Below are 27915 nucleotides of genomic sequence, written 5' to 3' on the forward strand. Positions count from 1 at the left end.
AACATCTACGACAGAGAATGGGGCTGAAGCATGAGGTAGAACCTGAGGGCCCAAAGAAAGTAGATCCAAGTATCTGGGGGTACAGCAGAGGTATGCACGGCCTCTTTGTTCCCCTGGCATGAGAGAAAGGGCTTCTAGAATAGGAGGGTGCTCAAGAAAGGTTTCCACCCCCACCAACACAGGCTGCTCCCCAACTTCCTCCATAGGTGCTCCGCAGCTTGTGGCTCCCTTTGTACCCAGGGAAGAGGAGATGGCCGGCCTCGGCGTGCCCTCTCTGCTTACCGCAGAAGCAATGACTTGTCCACACAACCACTGCTTATACCACTTCTGTTTTTCTAAGCAAACTGTGTATGTGTGTGTATTCACACATGTGCATGTACTAGTCCTAGGACTTGAACTCAGGGCCTAAGCACTGGCCCCGAGCTTTTCTACTCAAGCTTAGCATTCTGCTAATTTAGCACCGCTCCCCTTCTGGAATATTGTTGGTTCCTTAAAGATGAGTCTCACAGACTTTCCAGCCCAGGCTGGCTTCGACCTGTGATCCTCAGCTCTCAGCCTCGAGTAGCTACAAGTATAGGCATCCATTTCTTTTTTTTTTTTTTTTTTGTTACTATAAAGGCGATGGACAGAGAGACGACAGTGCTGTAAGTCAGATCATAAGTACATTTCTTCTTGGACAATGTCCCCCCTTCCCGTGCTCTCTCCCAGTTGTTCCCTCCAGCCCCCACCCACCAGCTGCAGAGTTCACTTCCCTTATCATGTGCAGTGAGCACCCTTTGTACTTCATTTCTGTGTCATCGTCTACCCTCCCGAAGACAGATAAATGACCATACAAGACAAAACAACAAGAGCTACAGAAACCTCTTGTTTCCATTTCCTGGAGTTCATTTTGATAAATATTATTCTGTCTGATCAGAGGCACAGAGGGTTTTTCTCTAAGAGTATTATACACATCCATTTCTTACCTTACATTTCCCACCTTTGGAAAGCTCTTCAAGTTAAATAAAACCGTCACCATTGAGGACAACATGGATCTGCCCCATTACTGGTGGTTAAAGTTGAGAGTGCAACAGGTGAATTATGAATTGATAACAGCAAGTGAGCACATGGCTGGAGGTGAAGTCTTCGCATCACGTGTGGCTCTGTGGTCTGTCTCCTCCTTTCTGCCCATTGGCTTCACCAGTCATCTCCGTGTCCCTGGTGGTATGTATAGGAGCAGAAGAAGGCCTTGTGCTAAGATTAGGTCCTTAGGCCCTGTCTATGGATGGCTGGACCTTTGTGGTGAATTCTAGTTTGAAGGTGACTCAGTAAAGGGCGGTTCACACATCACAGATGAAAGTTAAGACACCTGCCAGAGTTTCATTGCTGCCATTAAACAGCTGTGTCTCCTTAGCATTTTCCCCTCTGGATTGCTAGGTTGGCGAACTCCATCGTCAGCACCTCCAGGAATGTATTTAAGGATGAAAGGTAGAGAGGACTTGGCTCTGCACTCTGTGACTGTGGCTCACATCTGTAATCTCAGCTTCTCAGGAGACTAAGATTGGGGGACCACAGTTCCAAGCCAGCTCAGGCAGCCCATGTTTAAGCCTGGAGATTCTATTCAATTCTATTAAATATTTTGTTGGCAAAAGTATTTGTTTTTAAGCTTTTGTTGTTGTGGCATTGACCATGTGGTTCTATCACACATTGGGGAAAAATGCTTTGCCACTGAAATTCCAGAACATTACAGCCAACTTTTGTTTTTAAAACCCAAGTGTAGGAAATGGACTCATTACCTTGCTGACATAACTGTAACCCCTCTATACAGAATTAGCAAAATGAGTCCTTTCCCATAGCTTAGTCCATTCCTTCCCCTCTCCACTGCTCAGCATGCTCCCTTCCTAGGCAATACCAGACCCATGTAGTAAAGTCAGTAAATCATCAGCCTCCAGCCCTCTGTACCTTGGGATGGCACTCCTCTGGGGCAGCTACCACCCTAGAAGGCCGCCAGAGCCCCTTAGAGTGACTTCAGGTCTGGGCAGCTGCAGGACCCTTGTCTACTATACATCCTAGTCCACCACGATGAAGCCCCTGGCCCGCACGTCCACACCAGGGTCTCCGCCTCCTGGCCCCAGGTCAGGAACATGGAGTCATCTAACAATGATGCAACAAATTAAGAAGAGGTCCTTTGCTTCTTGAGTCCTGTTTACGTTGTCCTATCTTGTTGCAGTTTGAATTTAACAACTGCATATCAGGGAGACCATGTGCCGTTTGTCTCTCTGATCTTGGCTTATTTCAATCAACATGATTTCTTCTGGTTCCATCCATTTCCCTGCAAATGCTATTGTTTTGTTTTTTCTAATGGCTGCATAATATTCCATTGTATATAGGTACCACAGTGTTTGGATCCATTCATCTGTAGTGGGGCATCTGCGTTGTTTCCATATCCTGGCTATTGTAAACAGTGCTGCAGTGAACATGGAGGTGCATGTTTCCTTGTATCCTGGTTCCTGTTGCTCAGGATAGATGCCTAGGAGTGGTATGGCTGGGTCATAGGGGAGGTCTAAACTTAGCTTTCTGAGGACCCTCCAGACTGCTTTCCAGAGTGGTTTTATTAGTGTACATTCCCACCATCAGTGCAGTAGTGTTCCATTTCTGCTAGGTTTTCCTTGTTTAGTGAATAAAGATTCTGGAAATAGTTCTTTATGATCATTTTGATGTCTTGGATGTTTGTTGTAATTTTTGCTCTGGCATCCCTGATCTTATGGATTTGGGTCTCCTCTCTTCTTTTTTTTACTATGATGTGTCTAGAAGTGCTCCTCCTGGATCCTGTTTGCTAGGTGTTCTGTATACTTCTGATATGTAGGTGAGATTTTATCTTTTAAGATTAGGGAAATTTTAGGTAATAATCTTGTTGAATAAGTATTGCATCCGCCTATTCTGTATCCCTCTCCTCCATCAATTCCAGTTATACAAAGTTTGAATTTCTGGGCATTGTCTGCCAGTTCTTGGACTTCTCTTTGGTAAGTTCTGAGTATTTTCTCCAAATCTATGACTTTTTCTCCAGCTGCTGCATTTTGTCTTTGGCTCCTGATATTCTATTTTCCATCTCATTCATTCTGTCAACTATGGCTTCCATTGTGTTTTGCATGGTGGAAATGGAACCATTTATGATATCTATATCGGTTCACAAAGTGTTAATTTCATTTTTAACAGCTATGTACCATGTCTATTCTTGACTGTATCTCTTGAAATTCTTTGGCTATCTCTTCTTTGTATTTGAATCGTGGATCTATTCATCACCCTATTTCTTTGGCCAATTCCTTCATCATCTCTTTCATTGATCATTTGTCCTCCATTTCTTCTTTACTCTCACTAGAGTTCTTTCCTGAGTTGCTGCTGGCTATGGAGTTGTTTTTCTGTCTTGACGATTCATGCGTTTTATAATTTTTTTGCTGCGATGTTCACCAGAGGATCTGGGGATTAGCAGAGTCAAAGCCCAAACTCTGACTGATTTTGGTCAATAGGTGGCAGCCTTTGCTTGGTTCTGGGTTTGTTCCTGGTTGGTTGTCAGTGGTGATCTCCAGTCACAGGCTGGCTGAAAGGAATTCTGCCCAGTCTGCAGCCAAGAATGAGCGGGTTGATGGGTTTTCCAGGGTAGTAATTACTTTCAGAAGGGTTGGGCTTGTGATGGGTGCACTGGGTGTGTTTTTGGTTGTGTGTGCCTTGGCCCTGGGTGGTTTCTCTCCTCTCCAGGGGTGCTTGATCCCTTGCTTCTTATGCATACGGGCGTGCTCCGCCCACGGTCAGCACGCACACTTATGGCACCTCAGACTGGACAGGGATTTCAGCACACACAACACCCGTGGGAGTGTGCTGGCCGCGGGGTCAGGTATGCTCTTTCCCTGCAGGAGCTGGAATTCAGGTGCCCCGGGTGGGCAGATCCTGTGAGGAGAGAGGCCCAGGCCTCCAGCCACAGGGTTGCTGCCTGGCGTGGCACACACATCGGTGCCCTGGGTGCTGGGGGTGGGGTAGGGAGTGGACGTCCTCTGCTGCTGGGCATCCCAGCTAGCAGGGGAGGGTGGACACTTGCCTCTGAGCTTTGCCAGGTGTGAGTGCAGCTTAGCTCCCCAGCTTGGCAGGTTTGGGTGGGGGTAGTGGTGGAGGAGGCTTCTGTCCTCTCTGTCCCCTTACAGTGCCGCAGTCCTTCCTGGGCAGGGCAGTGGGGGTCCAGTAAGCCCTGCTGGTCACCGCCAGTGTTGGCCTCTATGGAGGAGGGCCCCCCCCCTGGCAGGATACGCAGGGTCCTGGGACCGGTTGTAGATTGACCAGTGTGCTGTGGGAGGTGCTGCACTCCTGGTCTCAGCCTGTCTGCTCTATCCAGGTGGGACTCTTCTACATCAGGGTTCCCACAGATCCCTGATGGTGCTGAGATGCTGAGCAGCTGCAGGGCGCTGTCCAGGCCTGGGGTGCTGAAACATGTTCCCGCCCTGTGTACACAGGGAGGTCCCTCTTAGTGTGCACAGTTGACTTGCTTCCCCACCCTTCTTTTCTCTGTCTGTTCCTGTGATTCTCTCTTACTCAGTTGTTTTGCTGTTGGAGGTCTCTTGGAGGGTTTAGGGGGTGTGGATTCTCCTTTCTCTCTTTTTGGTTGGAGAGGCTTAGGGTGAGTCTTGGGGTCCTCCAAATAAACACCTATAACTCAAATGTTATTTTCCATTGTTTAAGGTCTGTTTCCCCGAGTATGTAAGGTACAGTGGATACAGTGCCAACAATGGTTTCAATCTTCATTAGTAACCTAGAGGGCTATATTCAGCTAAATTTAATCAGTTCAATAAGTTGTGGTTTCTAAACTCTCATCATGACCACGATTGAGATTTGTTGTCACAGATTTGATCCTCTGCAGCATTTACAGTCAGACCCACATAAAGATAAACAACTCTTACCAATATTTTTTGGTCAAACTTAACTTTTGTTGTTAATAAGTTCCAGGTAAGCCTTGCTTAAAAAATGATTTATGAAGTTCTCCTCGTTGCTTCAATTGGAAATGAAAAGGGCCTCTTGGCATAGACGCTCACTTGATCTGTCAGTCACTCCCTATCCACCATGGGACATGCCATCTCAGCACCTAGCAAGAAGAGACCTCCTAGACCCCCGGGACAGAGCTAGTCCTGGTGATAAAGTCTACCCCGAGGCACTTGGAAAAAACTGCACAAATGAGGGTGGATGGTACAAGATCCTAAATGGAGTCACTTTGTGCTTGCCCTTCAAAACTCACCAGAGCCAGGAGGTCAAAAGAAAATATTTATAAGTATGCCTATTTAATGCCCATACCCGTCTTTCTTGTAAGTGGACAGGAACTTACACTCTTGACCTTGATACCTACTATGTCTACTTATACTGGGTCTCCCATACATACTCTATAGTGCAAACATCTGTAATCCAGGTATCTATAGTCCAGATACGGTAAGATCAAGGCCTCCCACTGGGAACTTAAACACTGCAATCCAGCCATAGCTTCAGAGTGGTAATTCTTAACCAGTCCATTTTGCTCTCCCCTATGCAGTTGCTGGATATTAATCAGTCAGAAGTAGTCAGGGACCTGATCCACCAGTCACAGGGCCACCTGGATTTCAAGAGAGAGGGACTTGCCAGATCATCCACCGTTTGCCCTTTCCACTGTGACTGGATGGCTGCCGGTCCCTCTGTGTTTGTGTGCCCTCTAGTAATGTTTTGACTTACTGTTCAGTCTCTGCCTCATAAGACTTCTTTCAGATTTCAGCCAAGGATGCTTACATGTATTCACAACCCAGGAAGGGTTACTGCTGCCTCCTCCTGGACTAGCTTTAGAGATTTGGTGCTCCTTTTTAACTATCAAAAGTTTGGAATGGTAATCCTGCTCAGGGAACAATGGACGCTTCTCTTCTCTCTTCTCCAGGGGAAAGCATATGTGGATGCACAACCCTTTGGTATCCCCAAGGGACAGCAGGCAGAACAACCTAGAAGTCTCTGCCCAGCACCATAAACCCAGATAACTGGTGTACCTGGGAGTACCCCATGCTAATGGGTCACTTCTACATTGGTAGCCATACCCCCTCGTGCCTGCCCTAAGTTGGCTCTGTGCACACCAACAGATCATGAAGGGTACAAGATGGGCTCTCCCCAATGAACTCCCTTCTTCCTGAACCACGTGGCAGTCTCCTCTCAAAAAACTGTACACTTGGGTGCTGAGAAATCATAACCTTCTACGTACTCTTTTGGAAATGACTTTATTGATTCATTAATACAGTAAATTGTGAACAGTCAAGGACTGCCCTAGAACATGATCCAGCTGCTAACAATCATTTAGAAAAACAAGGTCATGATCCAGTTCTTTCCAAGCTGAATCCACTACAGATTCCTGATAATGTGTGCCCATGTAGCCCAACATAGTTATGATTGAAATGAAAAGTCCAGAAACAGAGGTTCTCTCTCTTTCACCCATTCTGAATGTTTGGGACTGTGCTCCTGGAGAAGGCTCATATGTCAGATCTTTCATTTTGTCTTTTTTTTTCTTAATTTTTTCCAGCCCAATGACTTTAAATAAGGACCTGGACACTGTCTCTGAGCTTCTTTTGCTTAAGGTTAATACTCTGCCACTTGACCAATAGTGCCACACCTTTTTCTGTGTATGTGGTACTGATGAAACAAACAAGGGCTTCGTGTAAGCCAGGTAAGTGCTCTACCACTGAGCCACAATCCCAACCCCAACTTTCATTTTGGAGTGTTCAGATGAGAGCCCTGGAGAGGCTCCTGACTACAGAGGCAGAGCAGAAAGGCCAGGATGATTCTTGACGGTGACCACCCAGTAGCCATCAGACCCCAGGGTGTAAAATGTCCAGTATTTGTAATGATGACAGAAATCGACACAGATCTGGACCTTCTGAGTAGTCCCCATGTCTCTCAATGACTGCTCCAACTGAGCCTGAACCTGGGCAAATCTCTCAGGTTCGAAGTCCCCTACCCACCGTTCATGATGGGGGTAGCACTCCAGAGGGGCAGGATAGATCCCTTGTCTCAAACAGCTCAGTCTGGCTGTGTGGCTCAGGAGGCTCTGCAGGACAGAAATGGAGATGTGGTTTCTATAGAAACTGAAGAAGCTGAGGTGAGAGCACTGGCTCAGGGCGGGCAGCATGCACAAGAGCTGGGGATCTGTGATGGCACAGTCCTCCAGGGCCAGGGTCTCCAGGGTGCCGGCCCCGTGCTCCAGTAGGGCTCTCAGGGGCTCAGGACTGAAGTTGTCCAGGGCCAAACTCCTCAGACGCAGGTGCTTGAGCTGCCTGGAGCAGGGACACTGAGACAGGAACCACAAGTCAGCCTCCTTCAGTGGACACGAACTCAGAGACAAGGTCTTCAAAAGGGTGAGGTTCCTGAGGATGGTGGGCAGCTGTCCATAAAGGAAGAAGACGTTGTGCACATACAGCTCCTGCAGATGCTGCAGCTGTCCCAGATGTACAGCGTATTTGCAGGAATATGAGAAATTCTTGTATCTGCAAGTGACGTTGACTCTCATCCTGGAGAATTGGAGGATGCGAAGGTTCTTCATCTGACTTAGGTAAGGGGCAACTTTTTTCATGGTTTCTCGATGCCAGAATTTATTCACCTTTAGCTCCTGGATGGAGTCCAGCCTCACCACACGCAGAGCCTTCTGGATTTCAGAGATGGAGTCAGACAGAATCAGCAGCTTCCTGGAGCACAGCTGGACTCGTTCTCCCCTCTCCCTGGCCCACTGGAGCAGGCGGTCTTGGAGAACATCCTGGGCGCCATCTTTGATGGTCAGGTCCATGAGTAAAATCAAGGGCTGCTCTTCAGTCATCATTAAACGACAGCTCTCTGCTGGCTTGTCAGTCAGGACATCTGGATAAGCGACTCGGGCCATTGAAGGGTAGCCCTCTATCCAGATGTTGGGGTGCTCATTCCGCAGGTCGAGAACTTGCAGTTTCCACTGACTGGGGCGCTCTTTCTTGGCCAGTAGCAGATGGAGCCCATCCAGGACAGCGCTGAAGGTTTCCAGGTCTGGAGACTCTGCCAGGTCCCCCAGGGGGAGGCAGGAGAAGGGCCAGGCCTGCACCAGGGCCTTCAGCATCTCTGTGTGGGCCCTGGCATAGACCTCCACGAACAGCGATGGGAACAGCAACACCGGTAGATCGTCCAGGGCAGAGATGGCCAGGGCCTGGTTGCTCAGCAGGCTCTGCATGGCCAGATACTGGAGCGAGGGTGGGGTCCTGTGGCTCATCTTCAAGGCCAGAAGTGGAGCAGATGTGGACCAGGTGTGCAGGACTCTCTGAATCCCAGCAGGGCTAAGCACTCAAGGCAGACTCCAGGCCTCTGCTCTTCTCTGGCCCTTTGGCATCTTTATACCCCAGTCCCACCCTCCCCTCTGTGTATCTACCAATGGGAGAGCAGATTCTGATGGGATTTCTGAGTAACACCCACCACACCCTGGCTGGGTCTAACAATCTAGATTACTTGAAAGAGAGATTCTACTCAGAGTGATAAGATTATAGGCAGGACCCACTGGGCCCAGCTTCCATTTCAAATGTGTAACACACACACACACACACACACACACACACACTCACACACTTACACACTCACACACTTTGGCCCTTATTTGTTAACCCTTTGAGAAATTTCCACAGATATTTCACTACCTTGAGCCTGCAAAAGTTCCAAGAACATCAGCCAGCCCAATCTGATAGCATCAACAAACACTTCTCTAGAAAATTATTTCCCTCCCTCCCTCCCTCCCTCCGTCCGTCCCTCCCTTCCTACTTCCCTCCCTTCCTCCCTCCTTCCCTCCCTCCATCCCTTCCTCCCTCCCTCCCTTCCTTCCTTCCTTCCTTCCTTCCTTCCTTCCTTCCTTCCTTCCTTCCTTCCTGTGTTTTTTTTATTGTTCATCTCACAACTTGAATTGAGGGCATGGCCAGTGTCCTTGAGCTTCTTTTCCTCAATGCTTTTGCTCCAACATTTGAACCAAAACAGTACTTTCTTCTTTTTTCTGTGGAGTTCATTGAAGATAGGAATATAAGTCATGGCAGAGATATGGCTGTTTATCAGAAAAGCAGAGAAATACAGTGAGAAATGTCAAGGCAGAGTCCCTAAAAAGGTGGATAACATGGCAGGATTACCAAACACTTCCTAGTCCTCACTCTCAATGTTAATAGACTTAACTCTTTAATTCAATGACATAGATTCACTAGTAGGATAAAAGAGCAAGATCTATCCATGTGCAAGACACATCTTGCCAAGAAAAACAAACATTTTGAATGTGAAAGACTGGAATAAAACTTTTCAAGAAAATTGCTCCCATAAACAGGTTGGAGTAGCAATAATAATATCAGAAAAATAGATTTCAATTTAAAATTAGAAGAGACAAAGGGCATTACAAACTAATAAAGGGATCTCTTCTAGAAGTTTCTAACAATTCTAAATATCTATTCACCAATATCAGAGCACCCAACTTCATCAAACTAAAACTACAGGACCTAAAAAAACCCGATAGAATCAAAAATAGTAATTGTTGGTGATTTTAACACACCACTGTTGCACTGGATAAATGAACCCATAAAGTGTAACAGAAAAACCTCAGAACTAAATCCCCTAAATATCTGCATTGACTGACTAGACTTCACAGACATCTACAGAATATTTGACCAGGCATCATCAGAATACATATTTTTCTGAGAAGCACATGGAATATTTTCCAAAACAAATAATATGTAAGTCTGTGCAGAAAGTCTGCACAAGTTCTGAAATACTAAAATTATTCCCAGCATTCTGTCAGACCACATGCTGTATTATTATAGTTCAATATAAACAGTCATCATGGGCTGGGAAGTCAATGGAACACCAGACCCCCTGGAAATATTACTGGAAGGGATAGGAGAAGCAGGAAGGCTCCTTGGCATAGGCCAAAACTTCCTAAATAAAGATCCAGAATCACCACAAGTTAAATAATAACTAGATGAATGGAACTGAAAAAACTGAAGAGCTTCTGCACAGCAAAGGACACAGTAGCAAGACAAATAGCCCACAGAATGGGATAAAATCTTTACTTGCATTTCATCTGACTAGTGCCTCCTATCTAAAATATAAGTACAGCTAAACAAATTAAACCTACCAAAAACAAAATCTCAAAGTAATGACTAGCCAGCTAGAGATTTAAAGAGTGATTTCTATGAAAAAGAAACATGAATGGCCCATAAACACATGAGGAGTTGTTCCACATCCCTAGCCATAAAAGAAATACAAATCAAATCAACATTGAGATTCTACCTCATCCCAATTAGAATGGCTACTATCAAAAAACAAACAAACAAAAAAATCATCCAAAAATCCCTAACAATAACAGATGATGTTGAGGATATAGCCAAGAGGGAACAATACTACAAATGTTGGTGGGGAATGTAGACTTGTGTAACTACTAAGGAAGGCAGTATGGAGGTTCTCCAACTAACCAACCATAAAACTTCATTCTTATGCAAATGGCCCAAACCAGGTCACATTAAAACAGCACAACCCTGATCTCTGCGGCACTGATACCCTAGCTAAGATATGGAGCCAACCCAGTTTCTCCTCAGTGGATAAATGAATGAAGAAAATGTGGTATATATATATATGCCATGGAACTTTATGCTTCCATCAGAAAGAATGTTATTTCCCTACTCATGTGGAAATGGAAGACTTTGAGAAAATTACACTAAGTAAAGTAAGCCAGACCCAAAGAAACAGAATGCATGTTTTCCCTTATTTGTTATCATTCAAATGTGCCTATAAATGTACGGTAAATCCAAAGTACCACTTCCAGTTTTCTGGTGGTTAGAGTCTCAGACACTTTCCTGCCCAGGCTGGCTTTGAATCTCAATCATCAGATCTGGGCATCCTGAGTAGCTAGGATTATATCTCCATCTTCTCTTATCTTATATTTTGTTCCTCAAATCATTGAGCTGTTTGAGCTTATTTTTATACATGGCCTCTCACAGTTTGTTGACATCCTTCTTTCTTTTGTCTTTCTTCTTTGCTGTTCAAGAGACAACTGTTACTGTGCATTGTTGACCTTTCCAGGCCCTGGTTCATTTGTCTGTTTGATCTTGTCTGTACTCTGCACTGAGGTTTAGGCAGCCAATGTAAGTCCACTGGCTGGAAGTGTTCAGCCCTGTGGCCCTGCAGTTAAGGTGGTGTTACCATCGCTTTCCTTCCTCTCTGGCCCTCAGCTTGCTGGAATCAGAGCCTTCCATCTCTATGTGAGCTTGCCATTACAGTCTTTGCCCAAATACTATGGCTGCATAACCCAGAAATCCCTAAGCCCTGAGTGACCTCTGACTGCCAAGTTCCCTGATTTGGGGTGAATCCCACCGCCTACTGGGGTCAGGCCATTACAAGCAGTCAGGGTGAGGACATTACTTTGTGGTTTGAACTATAGCTACCCATGGAGGCTAGTTCCTTTCTTCTTTCTTTCTTTCTTTCTTTCTTTCTTTCTTTCTTTCTTTCTTTCTTTCTTTCTTTCTTTCTTTCTTTCTTTCTTTCTTTCTTTCTTTCTTTCCTTCCTTCCTTCTTTCTACTTGTTTCCTTGCTGGTGGAGGAGAACAGAAGAAACATGCTGGAGAATTTATTGAGCAACAGTGAGGGGTAGCAACCTTACTGTGGGATTGGAGATTGTGCAAGTAGATGGGGCTGGAATTAGGCTTTTATACATTCTGAGCAAGGAGGTAGAGTTTACTTTGGTTCTGTACAGGGGCGATGATTGCAGATGTGGACAGAAGATAAGGTAGGTGCGCATAGTGAATATTGGCTGCCTTATCTTTAGGGAGCAGAAGGGAGTGATCTTACTTCCAAAGTCTCAAGCTTTGTACGGTTCACACAGCTCTCCATCTGTCTTGTCTTGGCTGACTTTCTGGGGGTCCAATTCTCAGCCTTCTGGCATTCCAACCTCCTAACCCTTTCCTGCCTCACAGCTCAGCCTCAGTGCCCCCTACAGGTTAGGCCTACAATAGAATGTGGATGGCCAGGCTAGGTCCCATTTTCCAGCCTGTGTCAAGCATGTCCATGCACACCTGGGGTCTAGCCTGACATCTGGATGCACCTGAGATAATACACTGGAGCTCATTCCTTCAATAAGACTTTATCACAGGGCCTGGGTGCAGTCCCTGAGCTCTATTGCTCAAGGCTCCCATTCCGCCTCTTGAGCCACAGGACCACTTGCAGTAATCTAGTGGTTTGTTGAAGATAAGAGTCTCATGGACTTTGCCGCCCAGGCTGGCTTGGAACTGAGATCCTCATCTCTCAGTTTCCTGAGTAGCTAGGATTACAGACATGAGCCACCAGCTCTTGGAAGTTCCTTTCATTTCTCATACAGCCTTTGGCGACTGAAGTTCTGGGTGGGTCAGCCAGACTGGAGTTGTGGGACCTCCCCCCCATGTGGAATTTGGAGGGTGTGAGGTCCCGGAGACTCTGGTGGAGTCCTTGCTACTGGGCTGGCAGACTGGTTCCCCTTTACTGGCCCAACCCTGGGGCTGCATTCACTGATTCATCCTTTTGCTGCAGTGAAGTTTCTAAAAGTAACGGGAAGATTCCCTCCCTGGAGCCTCATTCTCCTGGATGAGGTCACAGCACTGGATGTGGACGGGCAGATAACCAAACATGTTTTACAGCTCGTGTTTTTCTGCTGATGAGAACCACAGCTGCAGAGTCTGAGGGCATGCTCCCCAGACCTCCAGGGGAGTCTGAAAGAAGGAAAGGGACACAGTGGCCACTGCGGCATAATAAGGCTTGTCACCCACAACACATCATCTGCCTGCACTATTGTCATGTAAGCTGCCAGCCGGAGTCCCCGCTGAGCTGAAGCTTCAATGATCTTCTTCCTCCTCTTCTGCCTTTCCGTGCCTGGAATTTCATCGCTCAATTCCAGTTCCTTCTCCAGAATGAAAGCCCTGGTCCGGGTGGATGGAGACATGATGATTGTGGGGTTTTTTCCCCCTCAACGCTTTGCAACTGGACTGCAGGGAAGATAGCTCGGCCCAGGATGAGCACAGAACACCATGGGACATGCCATCTCAGCACCTAGCCAGAAGAGACCTGCTAGACCCCCAGGACAGAGCTAGTCCTGGTGATGAGGTCTACCCCGAGACACTTGGAAAAAACTGCATAAATGAGGGTGGATGGTGCGAGATGCTAAATGGAGTCACTCTGTGCTTGCCCTTCAAAACTCACCAGAGGCAGGAGGTCAAAAGAAAATATTTATAAGTATGCCTATTTAATGCCCATACCCGTCTTTCTTGTAAGTGGACAGGAACTTACACTCATGACCTTGATACCTTCTATGTCTACTTATAAGGGGTCTCCCATACATACTCTGTCATGCAAACATCTGTAGTCCAGGTATCTATAGTCCAGTTACAGTAAGATCAAGGCCTCCCACTGGGATCTTAACCACTGCAATCCAGCCCTAGCTTCGGAGTGGTTATTATAACCAGTCCATTTAGCTCTCCCCTATGCAGTTGCTGGATATTAATCAGTCAGAAGTAGTCAGGGGCCTGATCCACCAGTCACAGGGCCACCTGGATTGCAAGAGAGAGGGACTTGCCAGATCATCCACCGTTTGCCCTTTCCACTGTGACTGGATGGCTGCCTGTCCCTCTGTGTTTGTGTGCCCTCCAGTAATGTTTTGACTTACTGTTCAGTCTCTGCCTCATAAGACTTCTTTCAGATTTCAGCCAAGGATGCTTACATGTGTTTACCACCCAGGAAGGGTTACTGCTGCCTCCTGCTGGACCACATGACACCTCTGCCTTCTATCCCCAAGCTTAACTCCACCTGCTAGCAGGAAGTAGCTATAGAGATTTGGTGCTCCTGTTTAACTATCAAAAGTTTGGAATGGTAAGCCTGCTCAGGCAACAATGGACCCTTCTCTTCTCTCTTCTCCAACCCTTTGTTATCCCCAAGGGACAGAAGGCAGACCAACCTAGAATCCCTGCCCACCACTATAAACCCAGGTAACTGGTGTACCTGGGAGTACTGGGAGGACACTGGCTAATAGGTCACTTCTACATTGGTAGCCATAGCCCCTCGTGCCTGCCCTCATTTGGCTCTGTGCACACCAACAGATCATGAAAGCCACAAGATGGGCTCTCCCCAATGAACTCCCTTCTTCCTGAACCACGTGGCAGTCTCCTCTCAGAAAACTGTACACTTTGGTGCTGAGAAATAATAACATTATCTGTATTATTTTGGAAATGACTTTATTGATTCATTAATACAGCAAATTGTGAACAGTCAAGGACTGCCCTAGAACATGAGCCAGTTGGTCACAATCATTTAGAAAAACAAGGTCATGGTCCAGTTCTTTCCAGGCTGAATCCACTACAGATTCCTGATAATGTGTGCCCATGTATAGCCCAACATAGTTATGATTGAAATGAAAAGTCCAGAAACAGAGGTTCTCTCTCTTCCATCCATTCTGAGTGTTGGGGTCGGTGCTCCAGGAGAATGCTCTTATGTCAGATCTTTCATTTTGTTTTTTATTTCTTATTTTTGCCAGTCCTATGACTTGAAAGAAGGACCTAGACACTGTCTCTGAGCTTCTTTTCTTAAGGTTAATACTCTGCCACATGAACAACAGTTCCACTTCCAACTTTTTCTGTGTATGTGGTACTGATGAATCAAACAAGGGCTTCCTGCAAGGCAGGTGAGCGCTCTATCACTGAGCCACAATCCCAACCCCAACTTTCATTTTGGAGTGCTCAGATGAGAGCCCAGGAGAGGCTCCTGACTACAGAGGCAGAGCAGAAAGGCCAGGATGATTCTTGACGGTGACCACCCAGTAGCCATCAGACCCCAGGGTGTAAAAGGTCCAGTATTTGTGATGATGACAGAAATCGATACAGATCTGGACCTTCTGAGTAGTCCCCATGTCTCTCAATGACTGCTCCAACTGAGCCTGAACGTGGGCAAATCTCTCAGGTTCAAAGTCCCCTACCCACCGTTCATGATGGGGGTAGCACTCCAGAGGGGCAGGATAGATCCCTTGTCTCAAACAGTCCAGTCTGGCTGTGTGGCTCAGGAGGCTCTGCAGGATAGAAATGGAGATGTGGTTTCCATAGAAACTGAAGAAGCTGAGGTGGGAGCACTGGCTCAGGGCGGGCAGCATGCACAAGAGCTGGGAATCTGTGATGGCACAGTCCTCCAGGGCCAGGGTTTCCAGGGTTCCGGCCTCATACTCCAGTAGGGCTCTCAGGGGCTCAGGACTGAAGTTGTCCAGGGGCAAACTCCTCAGACGCAGGTGCTTGAGTTGCCTGGAGCAGGGACACTGGGACAGGAACCACAAGTCATCTTCCTTCAGTGGACACGAACTCAGAGACAAGGTCTTCAAAAGGGTGAGGTTCCTGAGTATGGTGGGCAGCCGTCCATAAATGAAGAAGACGTCGTGCACATACAGCTCCTGCAGATGATACAGCTGTCCCAGATGTACAGCATATTTGTAGGAATATGAGAAATTCTTGTGTCTGCAAGTGACAGTCAGTCTCATCCTGGAGAATTGGAGGATGCGAAGGTTCTTCATCTGACTTAGGTAAGGGGCAACTTTTTTCATGGTTTCTCGATGCCAGAATTTATTCACCTTTAGCTCCTGGATGGAGTCCAGCCTCACCACACGCAGAGCCTTCTGGATTTCAGAGATGGAGCCAGACAGAATCAGCAGCTTCCTGGAGCACAGCTGGACTCGTTCTCCCCTCTCCCTGGCCCACTGGAGCAGGTAGGCTTGGAGAGCATCCTGGGTGCCATGTTTGATGGTCAGGTCCATGAGTAAAATCAAGGGCTGCTCTTCAGTCATCATTGAACCACAGCTCTCTGTTGTCCTGTCAGTCAGGACATCTGGATAAGAGATTTGGGCCATTGAAGGGTAGCCCTGTATCCAGATGTTGGGGTGCTCATTCCGCAGGTCGAGGACTTGCAGTTTCCACCTACTTGGGCGCTTCTTCTTGGCCAGTAGCAGATCGAGCCCATCCAGGACAGCCTTGAAGGTTTCCAGGTCTGGAGACTCTGCCAGGTCCCCCAGAGGGAGGCAGGAGAAGGGCCAGGCCTGGACCAGGGCCTTCAGCACCTCTGTGTGGGCCCTGGCATAGACCTCCACGAACAGCGAAGGGAACAGCAACACTGGTAGATCCTCCAGGGCAGCGATGGCCAGGGCCTGGTTGCTCAGCAGGCTCTGCATGGCCAGATACTGGAGCGAGGGTGGGGTCCTGTGGCTCATCTTCAAGGCCAGAAGTGGAGCAGATGTGGACCAGGTGTGCAGGACTCTCTGAATCCCAGCAGGGCTAGGCACTCAAGGCCGACTCCAGGCCTCTGCTCTTCTCTGGCCCTTTGGCATCTTTATACCCCAGTCTCACCCTCCCCTCTGTGTATCTACCAATGGGAGAGCAGATTCTGATGGGATTTCTGAGTAACACCTACCACACCTCATCTGGTTCAAATGGTCTAGATTAATTTAAACAGAGATTCTACTCAGAGTGATAAGATTATACACAGGACCCACTGGGCCCAGCTTCCATTTCAAATGTGTAACACACACACACACACACACACACACACACACACACACATTTCCTGTGCTTATTTTTTATCCCTTTGAGAAATTTCCACAGATATTTCAGTTCCTTGAGCCTGCAAAAGTTCCAAGAACATCAGCCAGCCCAATCTTATAGCATGCACAAACATTTCTCTAGAAAATTATTTCCCTTCCTCCCTTCCTCCTTCATTCCTTCCTTTTTCCCTCATTCTTTCTTTCCTTCCTTCCTTTGTTCCTTCCTTTGTTCCTTCATTCATTCATTTGTTCATTGGTTCGTTCCTTCATTCCTTCCTTCCTTCCTTCCTGTCTTTTTTTTTTATTGTTCATCTCACAACTTGAATTGAGGGCATGGCCAGTGTCCTTGAGCTTCTTTTCCTCAATGCTTTTGCTCCAACATTTGAACCAAAACAGTACTTTCCTCTTTTTTTCTGTGGAGTTTATTGAAGATAGGAATCTAAGTCATGGCAGAGATATGGCTGTTTATCAGAAAACCAGAGAAATATAGTGAGAAATGTCAAGGCAGAGTCCCTAAAAAGGTGGATAACATGGCAGGATTACCAAACACTTCTCAGTCCTCACTCTCAATGTTAATAGACTTAACTCTTTAATTCAATGACATAGATTCACTAGTAGGATAAAAGAGCAAGATCTATCCATGTGCAAGACACATCTTGCCAAGAAAAACAAACATTTTGAATGTGAAAGACTGGAATAAATGCTTTCAAGAAAATTGCTCCCATAAACAGGTTGGAGTACCAGTAATAATATCAGAAAAAATAGATTTCAATTTAAAATTAGAAGAGACAAAGGGCATTACAAACTAATAAAGGGATCTCTTCTAGAAGTTTCTAACCATTCTAAATATCTATTCACCAATACCAGAGCACCCAACTTCATCAAACTAATACTATAGGACCTAAAAAAAAAACCCATAGAATCAAAAATAGTAATTGTTGGTGATTTTAACATACCACTGTTTCACTGGATAAATGAACCCATAAAGTGTAACAGAAAAACGTCAGAACTAAATCCCCTAAATATCTGCATTGACTGACTAGACTTCACAGACATCTACAGAATATTTGACCAGGCATCATCAGAATACATATTTTTCTGAGAAGCACATGGAATATTTTCCAAAACCAATAACATATAAGTCTGTGCAGAAAGTCTGCACAAGTTCTGAAATATTAAAATTATTCCCAGCATTCTGTCAGACCACATGCTGTATTATTATAGTTCAATATAAACAGTCATCATGGGCTGGGAAGGTGGCTCAGTGGTAGAGCACTTACCTTGCATGCATGAGGCCCTGGGTTCCATTCCTCAGCACCGCATAAGCAGAAAAAAGCCATAAGTAGCTCTGTGGCTCAAGTGGTAGGGTGCTAGCCTTGAGCTGAAGAGGTGAGGGACGGTGCCCAGGCCCAGAGTTCACCCCACCATTATTGACCAAACACACACACACACACACACACACACACTCACACACCAACCAGTCATCATAAAATCTCTATAACTCATGGAGACTGAATAATATATTGTTGCAGAAGAAGTGGTTCATTGAAAAGATCAGAATGGAAGGAGAAACACAAGATGGAAGATAGACAGCCTGTGCCACAAATAGTGCTGGCAGTTTTGGCTATCCACATGCAGAAAACTGAAGTTAGATCCTTCCATAACACATCGCACAAGAGTCAGTTCCCATTAGATCACAGACATTAATGGAACACCAGACCCCCTGGAAATATTACTGGAAGGAATAGGAGAAGCAGGAAGCTCCTTGGTATAGGCCAAAACTCCTAAATAAAGACCCAGAATCACCACAAGTTAAATAATAACTAGATGAATGGAACTGAAAAAACTGAAGAGCTTCTGCATGGCAAAGGACACAGTAGCAAGACAAATAGCCCACAGAATGGGATAACATCTTTACTTACTAGTGCCTCCTATCTAAAATGTAAGTACAGCTAAACAAATTAACCCTACCAAAAACAAAACCTCAAAGTAATGACTAGCCAGCTAGAGCTTTAAAGAGTGATTTCTATGAAAAAGAAACATGAATGGCCCATAGACACATGAAGAGGTGTTCCACATTCCTAGCTATAAAAGGAATACAAATCAAATCAACTTTGAGATTCTACCTCATCCCAATTAGAATGGCTACTATCAAAAAAAAAACCATCCAAAAATCCCTAACAATAAAAGATGATGTTGAGGATATGGCCAAAAGGGAACAATACTACAAATGTTGGTGGGGAATGTAGACTTGTGTAACTACTAAGGAAGGCAGTATGGAGGTTCCCCAACTAACCATCCATAAAACTTCATTCTTATGCAAATGGCCCAAATCAGGCCACATTAAAACAGCACAACCCTGATCTCTGCAGCACTGATACCCTAGCTAAGATATGGAGCCAATCCAGTTGTCCCTCAGTGGATAAAGGAATGAGGAAAATGTGGTATATATATCCCATGGAACTTTATGCTTCCATCAGAAAGAATGTTATTTCCCTACTCATGTGGAAATGGAAGACTTTGAGAAAATTACACTAAGTAAAGTAAGCCAGACCCAAAGAAACAAAATGCACGGTTTCCCTCATTTGTTATCATTCAAATGTGCGTATAAATCTATGGTAAATCCAAAGGATAGTAAAAGACTTGGACATGATTAATCAAACAGCCTTGTAAATACTCACACAGTGAGAAGAAAGGAGGATATGCTTAGAAAAGGATCACAAGGGTTCAATTTGCATGATGGGATCATATAAAATGATGCTAATCAAAATGAACTCTAAGAAATGGAAGCTAGCCCGATTTTATTGCATTCTCTGTTCCTTTTATTTCATTTTTGTTTTCTTTTTTGCCTCTTTTTGTTGTTTTTTATTTCTGTGCCTTTGTCTTGTATGCACATTTATCTCATTTGGGAGAGGATGGGGAAGCGTGGAAATGGTGGGAAATGAACTTTACACTTTGGAGGGGAGGTCAGTGGGAAGGAGAAAAAGTGGAAGGAATGAAGGACACCGTTTTAAAGGAAATGTACTCAAATTGTAATCCTTCTGTATATCATCTTCACAATTAAATTTAAAGGTTAACAGAAAGCTTCTCAACGACTTTCTGGTCAGACTGGCTTTGAACTGCCATCCTGACATCTAGTCTTCCTGACTAGGAGAATTAAAGGTGTGAGCCACCAAAGTCCTGTGTAAGTCAATATTCTTTCTTTTTCCCTCCTTTCCTCTCTCCCTCCCTCCCTCCCTCTCCCTCCCTCCCTCCCTCCCTGTCTCCCTCCCTTCATCCCTCCCTCACTTCCTTCCTTCCTTCCTTCTTTCCTTTCTTCCTTCTTTCCTTCCTTCCTTCCTTCTTTCCTTCCTTCCTTCCTTCCTTCTTCCCTCCCTCCGTCCCTCCTACACCCCTCCTCTCCTTTCTTTCCTTCCTGCCTTCCTTCTTTTTGGTGTGCTAGGTGAACAGGAGGTGAATATTTCTTATTCTCAAGTCATGTTTCATCAAATCGCAGTGACTACAGTTTAACTACTGAGAATTCTCATCCAAGAGTACACATGAGCTTAAGAAATAGATTTAATGTTCTCATGAGGGAGTATTCAGTATTTGATGGCAATTCCCCTACACAACATCTTTTCAGCAAAATTAGATCTGTGTATGTTGGACCTTGATGCTGGCTTGTTTCAGGTTTTTTTTGTGCCAGTTGTGGTTGTCTGTTAAAATCTTAGAAAGAGGGAGGGCCTCTTTGTCTTGTCACTCAAAAGAAAATTAGCTGCTGCTGTCCCGTGTATCACACCTGTAGTCATACGCACTCAGGAGGCTGAACTCTGAGGTTCATGATTCAAAGCCAGCAACACAGATGAGTCCAAGGGACTCTTGCCTCCAGTAAACCCACCAAGAAATAGAAGTGGAGCTGTGGCTTGAGTGGTATGCCTCAGCCCTGAGGGAAAAAGCCAAGTCAAAACAAGAGGCCCTGAGTACCTTCATATAAGGAGAGAGACAAGGAGGGAGAGAGGGGGGGGAGACAGAGAAAAAAGAGAGAGAGTGGAGAGAGAGGGAGGGAGGGAAGAAGGACGGAGGGTGACATAAGAGAAGGCAGACAGGAAGAAAGGAAGGAAGGAAGTGAAGAAAGGAGGATGGAAAGGAAAGAAAGAAAAAGGGAAAAAGACAGAATAAAAAGAAGGAAGGAGGGAAAGAGGGAAAGAAAAAAGGGAAAGAAATAAGGAAATTTGTAGAACTCGTTGTGAATGCTATAAGGTTGGAATGAGTGATTTTCTTTGAGCCTTTTGCTGCCTCAGGGCAGAGTAACGTTGGAAATGTCTGGAGGGAACAAGATATAAGGGAGGGAAGTCTCTGTGTCCATTTTATTTCAGATTTGAAAGAGAAGCTTGACTGAGTGGGTCCAGTCTATAGGGCCATTGGTTTTGTCCCGGAATCCTAGTTTGAATTAATCTGCAAGGTGGCACCTTTCCAGGTGTGCTGGGTGTGTCTCAGAAATCCCATCAGAGGCTGCTCTCTGATTGGTGGATCTGCAGTGCTGAGGGTGGGGTTGGATTATAAAGATGCCCAGGGTCCAGAAAGAAGCAGAGTGCTCTGGAGTCTGCAGTGGGTGCCTGGCCGTGCTGGGAGGCAGAGAGCCCCTCACAACTGGCCCACTTCTGATCAACATCTCATCCATCAAGATGAGCCTCAGGAACCCACCCTCCTTCCAGCATCTGGCCATGCAAAGCCTACTGAGCCACCCATCCTGGGCCATCTCTGCCATGGAGACTCTGCCAGTACTGGTCTTCCCTTCACTCTTCATGGAGGTCTATGCCAGGGCCCACACAGAGGTGCTGAAGGCCCTGGTCCAGGCCTGGCCCTTCCGCTGCCTCCCCCTGGGGGACCTGGCAGAGTCTCCAGACCTGGAAACCTTCAAAGCTGTCCTGGATGGGCTCGATCTGCTACTGGCCAAGAAGGAGCGCCCCAGTCAGTGGAAACTGCAAGTGCTCAGTCTGCAGAAGGAGCACCCCAACATCTGGACATGGGGGTACCCTTCAATGGCCCGTATCTCTTCTCCAGACATCCTGACTGACAAGCCAACAGAGAGCCACTGCTCAGGGATGACTGAAGAGCAGCCCTTGATGATCACCATGGATCTGACCATCAAACATGGCACCCAGGATGCTCTCCAAGCCCACCTGCTCAACTGGGCCAGGGAGAGGAGAGAAAGAGTTCAGCTGTGCTCCAGGAAGCTGCAGATTTCATCTGACTCCATCTCTGAAATCCAGAAGGCTCTGCATGTGGTGAGGCTGGACTCCATCCAGGAACTGGTGGTGAGTGAATTCTGGAATCGAGAGACTATGAAGATCTTTGCCCCTTATCTCAGCCAGATGAAGAACCTTCACCTCCTGAAGCTCTCCAAGATGCGTGCCGACTTCTACACTGCCAGCCAAAAGAACTCTTGGTATTCCTGGAAAATTGGGGCCCATCTGGGCCAGCTGCAGCATCTCCAGGAGCTTCATGTGCACGAAGTCCTCTTTCTTTATGGAAAGCTGCCCGCCGTCCTCAGGAGCCTGAGGCCTTTGAAGGCCTTGTCTCTGAGCGCCTGTGCACTGCAGGAGGCCGACTTGAGGTGTCTGTCCCAGGCTCCCTGCACCAGGCAGCTCCAGCACCTGCAACTGACCAGTTTGTTCATGGATAACTCGAGTCCTGAGTCCCTGCGAGACCTGCTGGAGCAGGTGGCCAGCACCCTGGAAACCCTGGCCCTGGAGGACTGTGCCTTCACGGATGCCCATCTCTCGGCCATCCTGCCGGGCCTGAGCCAGTGCTCCCAGCTCCGCGTCTTCAGTGTTTATGGGAACCACATCTCCATGGCTGCCCTGTACAACCTCCTGAGCCACACGGCCAGGTTGGGCCACTTAAGCCGGGGCCTCTATCCTGCCCCTCTGGAGAGCTACCACCCTCAGGAGTGGGGGCTAGAGAACATCGACCCTGAGAGACTTGCCCTGGTTCTGGCAAGCTTGGGGCAGGTATTGAGAGACCTGGGGCCAACCCAGAGGGTCCAAATCTGTACTGATTTCTGTCATCACCAGAACAAGTGCCAGTTCTACAGCCTGGGCCCAGGTGGTTCCTGGGTGCTCACAGAGGAGGGGCTTCCCAGCCTTTCTGCTCTGTCTGTGTAGTTGGGCTCCTCTCTTCTGGAATCTCTTCTCAGCATCAGAATAAAAGCCAGGACATAAGAGAATTCTCCAGGGCCACAGACCCAAATGTTCAGCGTGGGTGGAAGAGACAGGGCTTATTGAGCAACCTGAGCAACTCTCTTTTTACTTAAGACCCCAGCTCAGTTCTGCAACTTAGCCCTTGACCTAAGCCAGCCACAGACAGTCCTGGGAACCCTGGATGCCAGGATCTCGAAGTATCTGAAATAGCCTTGCACAGACTATCCTGGGAACCAGAGATGCTAGGAGGTCAAGGTATCTGAAATTCCAGAACAGCCTTCCTGGAGTCTGGTGACCATTCTCTGAACTGGACACCCTGCAGTTTAGCATGCATCCTCTTGAAGACTCCCCTGTGCAAGCCAACCAGTGCAAATTACGTCTGGATCTAACCAACAACCTGTTTCTGGTCCTTTCTCTCTGTGTAGTGCGCCAATCATACTATGGAGTTGTTTTATGATTTTCCCATGGTGTGTAGTGATTTGTTACAAGATGCTATGATGTATGCAAAGCCCCTGCCTTCCCTAAAAAGTGTACAACAGGTGCTGTAACCCTGGGCTTGGGGCCGCCTCTCAGCATTGTAGGCTGCTGACTTGTACACAGCGGGAGGGGGGAGAGGGGTTGAGAGGGGGAGGGCAATAGGGAGACCAAGCTTCAGTTTGAAATAAAGACTCCTTTGCTTTTACATTGGTGACAGTGTCTGGTGGTCTTTTGGGTAAGGATTTCCGAATCCAGCTTTACCTTATGATCCTGAGATTTTCAGGTCAATTGTAGCTCTGGAGCCCCAGGTGTTTCTGGGTACTTTCGGGGTACATGTGTCCTGTGCACCCACCATCAGAAATCTCAAATGAATTCTGCTTAGAAAGAACTCAAATACGATCTTGTCTTTCTAAATCGTTGTAAGCAAACTTCTGACTGTGTACAGTTTTCTATGTCTACACATCAATTAATTCATTTCCAAAGAAAAAAGAACAGTAAGCAGAAGGATGTCATTTCTCAGAATCCAAAAATCAGAGTACTGCTTCTGCCCAGAATTCTAGCCCCTAAACCACTTAGAAATCTGAGAATCACAGTTCAAAGACAGCTGGTCAGGAAAGTCCACGAGACTCTCATCTCTAGTGAACCACCAGAAAACCAGAAGTGGAGCTGTGGGTCAATGTGGTAGAGGACTGGCCTTGAGCAAAAGAGCTCTGCATTCAAAGTCAAGATCAGTAACAACAACCCAAAGAGAATAAGTCACCCCTCAGGCTCAGGCTGGTGGCTCACACCTGTAATTATAACTAGTCTGGGGATCACAATCTGAGGATCACAGTTCACCTTCAATCTGGGCAAGAGCCTCTTAGACTCTTATCTCCAATTAGCCACCAAAAGCTGGAAGTGGAATCTGTGGGTCATGTGGTAGATTGCCAGCTTTGAATGGAAAGAGCTGGGGGACAGACAGTGCCAGACCATGAGTTCAAATCCCACTAGAAGCACACACACACACACACACACACACACACACACACACACACACACGCACATACACACACACACACACACACGCACATACACACACACACACACACACACACACACACACACACACACACACACACACACTGAAAGAACAAAGAAGAGAAAACCAGAAAGCATGAAAAGAAGAAATAATTTTGCCTTCTTAGAGACTGAAAGCATTTTTTGAATGAATCAATAAAATAACTGAATTAATGAATATGTGTGTCCTGCTATGTGGATGATACTTACAAAGAGCAGTCAAATGCCCTTTCTTATCTTCCAAATCTGATGCTGAACCGCAGGGTTGGTGATATCAGCTGGGCCCAGCATGTACTGAACACAACAGGTTGAGACCTTAGAAAGAGAGAGGGCCTCTGTCCTGTCCTACAAAAGAAACTAGCTGCTGGCACCTAGTGTATCACTCTTGTAATCCCAGGCAAAGAGGAGGCTGAGCTCTGAGGTTCATGGTTCAAAGCCAGTGAGGCAGATGAGTTCAAGGGATTCTTGTCTCCAGTAAACCAACAAAAAACAGAAGTAGAGCTGTGGCTTGAGTGCTCGGCCATCAGCCTTGAGGGAAAAAGCCAAATGAAAACAAGAGGCCCTGAGTACTTGCATACAAAGAGAGAGGGGGCAGGAGGGAGGGAGGGATGGTGAGAGAGAAGGTGAGAGAGAGCAGAAAAAGGGATAGAAAAAGAAAAAAGGGACAGAGAGAGAGGGTGAGAGAAAAAGCAAGAGCAAGAAAGAGGGAGAGAAAGAGAGAAAAGAGAGAAAGGGAAAGAGGGAGGGGCAACGTAAGCAAAGGAGGACAGGAAGGAAGGAAGTGAAAGAATTTTCTAGAAAAGTGTTTGTGGATGCTATCAGATTGGGCTGGCTGATGTTCTTGGAACATTTGCAGGCTCAAGGCAGTGAAATATCTGTGGAACTTTCTCAAAGGGTTAACAAATAAAGGCCGGATGTGTGTGTGTGTGTGTGTGTGTGTGTGTGTGTGTGTGTGTGTGTGTGTGTGTGTGTGTGTGTGTGTTACACATTTGAAATGGAAGCTGGGCTCAGTGGGTCCTGCCTTTAATCCTATCAGTCTGGGTAGAATCTCTGTTTAAATTAATCTAGATGGTTAGACTCAGACAGGGTGTGGTGGGTGTTACTCAGAAATACCATCAGGATCTGCTCTCCCATTGGTAGATACACAGAGGGGAGGGTGGGGCTAGGATATAAAGATACCAAACAGCCAGAAAAGAGCAGAAGCCTGGAGTCTGCTGTGTTTTGCCTGGCCCTACTGAGATTCAGAGTGTCCTGCACACCTGGTCCATATCTACTCCACTTCTGGCCCGTGAAGATGAGCCGCAGAACCCTACCCTCGCTCCAGTATCTGGCCATGCAGAGTCTGCTGAGCAACCAGGCTCTGGCCATCTCTGCCCTGGAGGATCTACCAGTGTTGCTGTTCCCTTTGCTGTTCATGGAGGTCTATGAGAGGGCCCACACAGAGATGCTGAAGGCCCTGGTGCAGGCCTGGCCCTTTCCCTGCCTCCCCCTGGGGGACCTGGCAGAGTCTCCAGACCTGGAAACCTTCAAGGCTGTCCTGGATGGGCTCAATCTGCTACTGGCCAAGAAGGAGCGCCCCAGTAGGTGGAAACTGCAAGTCCTCGACCTGCGGAATGAGCACCCCAACATCTGGATACAGGGCTACCCTTCAATGGCCCAAATCTCTTATCCAGATGTCCTGACTGACAAACCAACAGAGAGCTGTGGTTCAATGATGACTGAAGAGCAGCCCTTGATGGTCATCAGGGATCTCACCATCAAAGATGGCGCCCAGAATGCTCTCCAAGCCTACCTGCTCCAGTGGGCCAGGAAGAGGAAAGAACGAGTCCAGCTGTGCTCCAGGAAGCTGCGGATTCTGTCTGGCTCCATCTATAAAATCCAGAAGGCTCTGCGTGTGGTGAGACTGGACTCCATCCAGGAGCTGGTGGTGAGTAATTTCCCATGTCAAGAACTTCTGAAAACATTTGCCCCTTACCTGGGCCACATGAAGAACCTTCACATCCTCAACTTCTCCAAGATGTGTGGCAGCTTCTTCACTTCCAGCTCCAGGAATGGCTGGTGTTCCTGCAAATTTGGGGCACAGCTGGGGCAGCTGCAGCATCTGCAGGAGCTTTATGTACACGATGTCTGCTTCCACTACGAACAGCCGCCCTCCATCCTCAGGATGCTGACGTCTTTAAAGACCTTGTCTCTGAGTTCGTGTCTGCTGAGCGAAGCTCACCTGAGGTTCCTGTTCCAGTGTCCCTGCACCAAACAGCTCAAGCACCTGCGTCTGAGGAGCCTGTCCACGGTCTGCTTCAGTCTTGAGACCCTGCTAGACCTGCTGCATGGAGTGGCCGGCACCTTGGAGACCCTGGCCCTGGAGGACTTAGCCTTCACGGATGTCCAGCTCTCGGCCATCCTGCCCGCCCTGAGCCAGTGTTTCCAGCTCAGGTTCTTCAGCTTCTATGGAAACCACATCTCCATTGCCACACGGCCCAGATGGGTCATTTGAGACGAGGGCTCTATCCTGCCCCTCTGGAGAGCTACTACCCTCAAAATCAGTGGCCTTGGGACATCCACCCGGAGAGATTTGCTCAGGTTCTTGCTGTCTTGGCACAGACTTTGAGGGACATGGGACCAAGCCATAAAGTCCAGATCTGTACCAAATTCAGTCATTACCTGAACAAATACCGATTCTGTACCCTGGAGTCAAATGGCTCCTGGCTGCTCACAGAAGAGCATCTTTCTGGCCTTTCTACTCTGTCTTTGTAGTTGTGCACCTCTCTTCTAGAATTGCTTCCTAGCAGCAGAAATGAAAGCCAGGAAGAGCATTCTCCAGGGGGCACAGACCCCCGTGTTCAGTGTAGATGGAAGAGACAGGGCATCTGGTCCTGAGTTTGTCAGTTCAATTGTAACTCTGGAACCCCAGGAGTTTGTGAGTGCTTTGGGGTTCCATGTGTCCTGTGCACACAGCAGCAGGAATCTGGAGTCAATTCTGCCTGGAAAGAACTGGATCATGATTTTGTTTTTCTGAATGGTTGTAAGAAAACCCCTAAGTTGTAGAATAATCCCTTACCATCTATAATTTTCTGTATCGATCAAAAATAAAAAAATGAAAAAGCATGAGTAGAAAGATATCATTTTTCAGCACCAAAGAATGAGGAGTGTGCATACCTAGAACCTTAACTCTGCAAGTCGGAGATCTGAGCGTTTCCATACATAGGCAGCCTGGGCACAGACATCTTTGAGACTCTTATCTCTAGTGAACCTCCAAAAGTGGCAAGAAGTGGAGCTGTGGCTCAAGTAGTAGAGTTCTGGCATTGTGAACCAAAGCTCAGAGATAGCACCTAGATGCAAGAACTGGCACAAATACACAAACAAATAAACCCTTACCCAAGGTCTAGAATGGGGATTAAAAAGAAACTTGCAAGAAAGGAAGGGAGGGAAGGATATACGGAGAGAGGGAGGGAGGGAGGGAAGGAAGGAAGGATGAAGAAGAATAGGAAGGGATTCAGAGAGGGAAAGAACTCCAGAGAAAAGATTTCCTGCAGGCTTTGTGGATGTTATCAATTCAGATGACTTCTCTCCTTGCAGGCTTTGCAGTGGAACATCTGTGAGAAT

General features: G+C 46.9%; 4 protein-coding genes across 4 annotated transcripts; 2 read left to right on the top strand and 2 right to left on the bottom strand.

The window, feature by feature from the left end:
• Positions 1-6775: 6775 nt before the first annotated feature.
• Positions 6776-8254, bottom strand: LOC138820086 (PRAME family member 12-like). The gene has a single exon (XM_070011732.1). It carries the CDS (start codon positions 8252-8254, stop codon positions 6776-6778), a length of 1479 nt encoding a protein of 492 aa, XP_069867833.1.
• Positions 8255-14788: 6534 nt separating this feature from the next.
• On the bottom strand, positions 14789-16228 carry LOC138820087 (PRAME family member 12-like). The gene has a single exon (XM_070011733.1). It carries the CDS (start codon positions 16226-16228, stop codon positions 14789-14791), a length of 1440 nt encoding a protein of 479 aa, XP_069867834.1.
• Positions 16229-21141: 4913 nt separating this feature from the next.
• Positions 21142-22743, top strand: LOC138820088 (PRAME family member 8-like). Its single transcript, XM_070011734.1, has one exon. It carries the CDS (start codon positions 21142-21144, stop codon positions 22741-22743), a length of 1602 nt encoding a protein of 533 aa, XP_069867835.1.
• A 2863-nt stretch (positions 22744-25606) lies between these two features.
• Positions 25607-26806, top strand: LOC138820089 (PRAME family member 12-like). The gene has a single exon (XM_070011735.1). It carries the CDS (start codon positions 25607-25609, stop codon positions 26804-26806), a length of 1200 nt encoding a protein of 399 aa, XP_069867836.1.
• The last annotated feature ends 1109 nt before the right edge of the window (positions 26807-27915 follow it).

Source organism: Dipodomys merriami, unplaced genomic scaffold (assembly GCF_024711535.1).
Source record: "Dipodomys merriami isolate MVZ:Mamm:240054 unplaced genomic scaffold, mDipMer1.0.p SCAF_84, whole genome shotgun sequence".
In the NCBI taxonomy this organism is placed as follows: Eukaryota; Metazoa; Chordata; class Mammalia; order Rodentia; family Heteromyidae; genus Dipodomys; species Dipodomys merriami.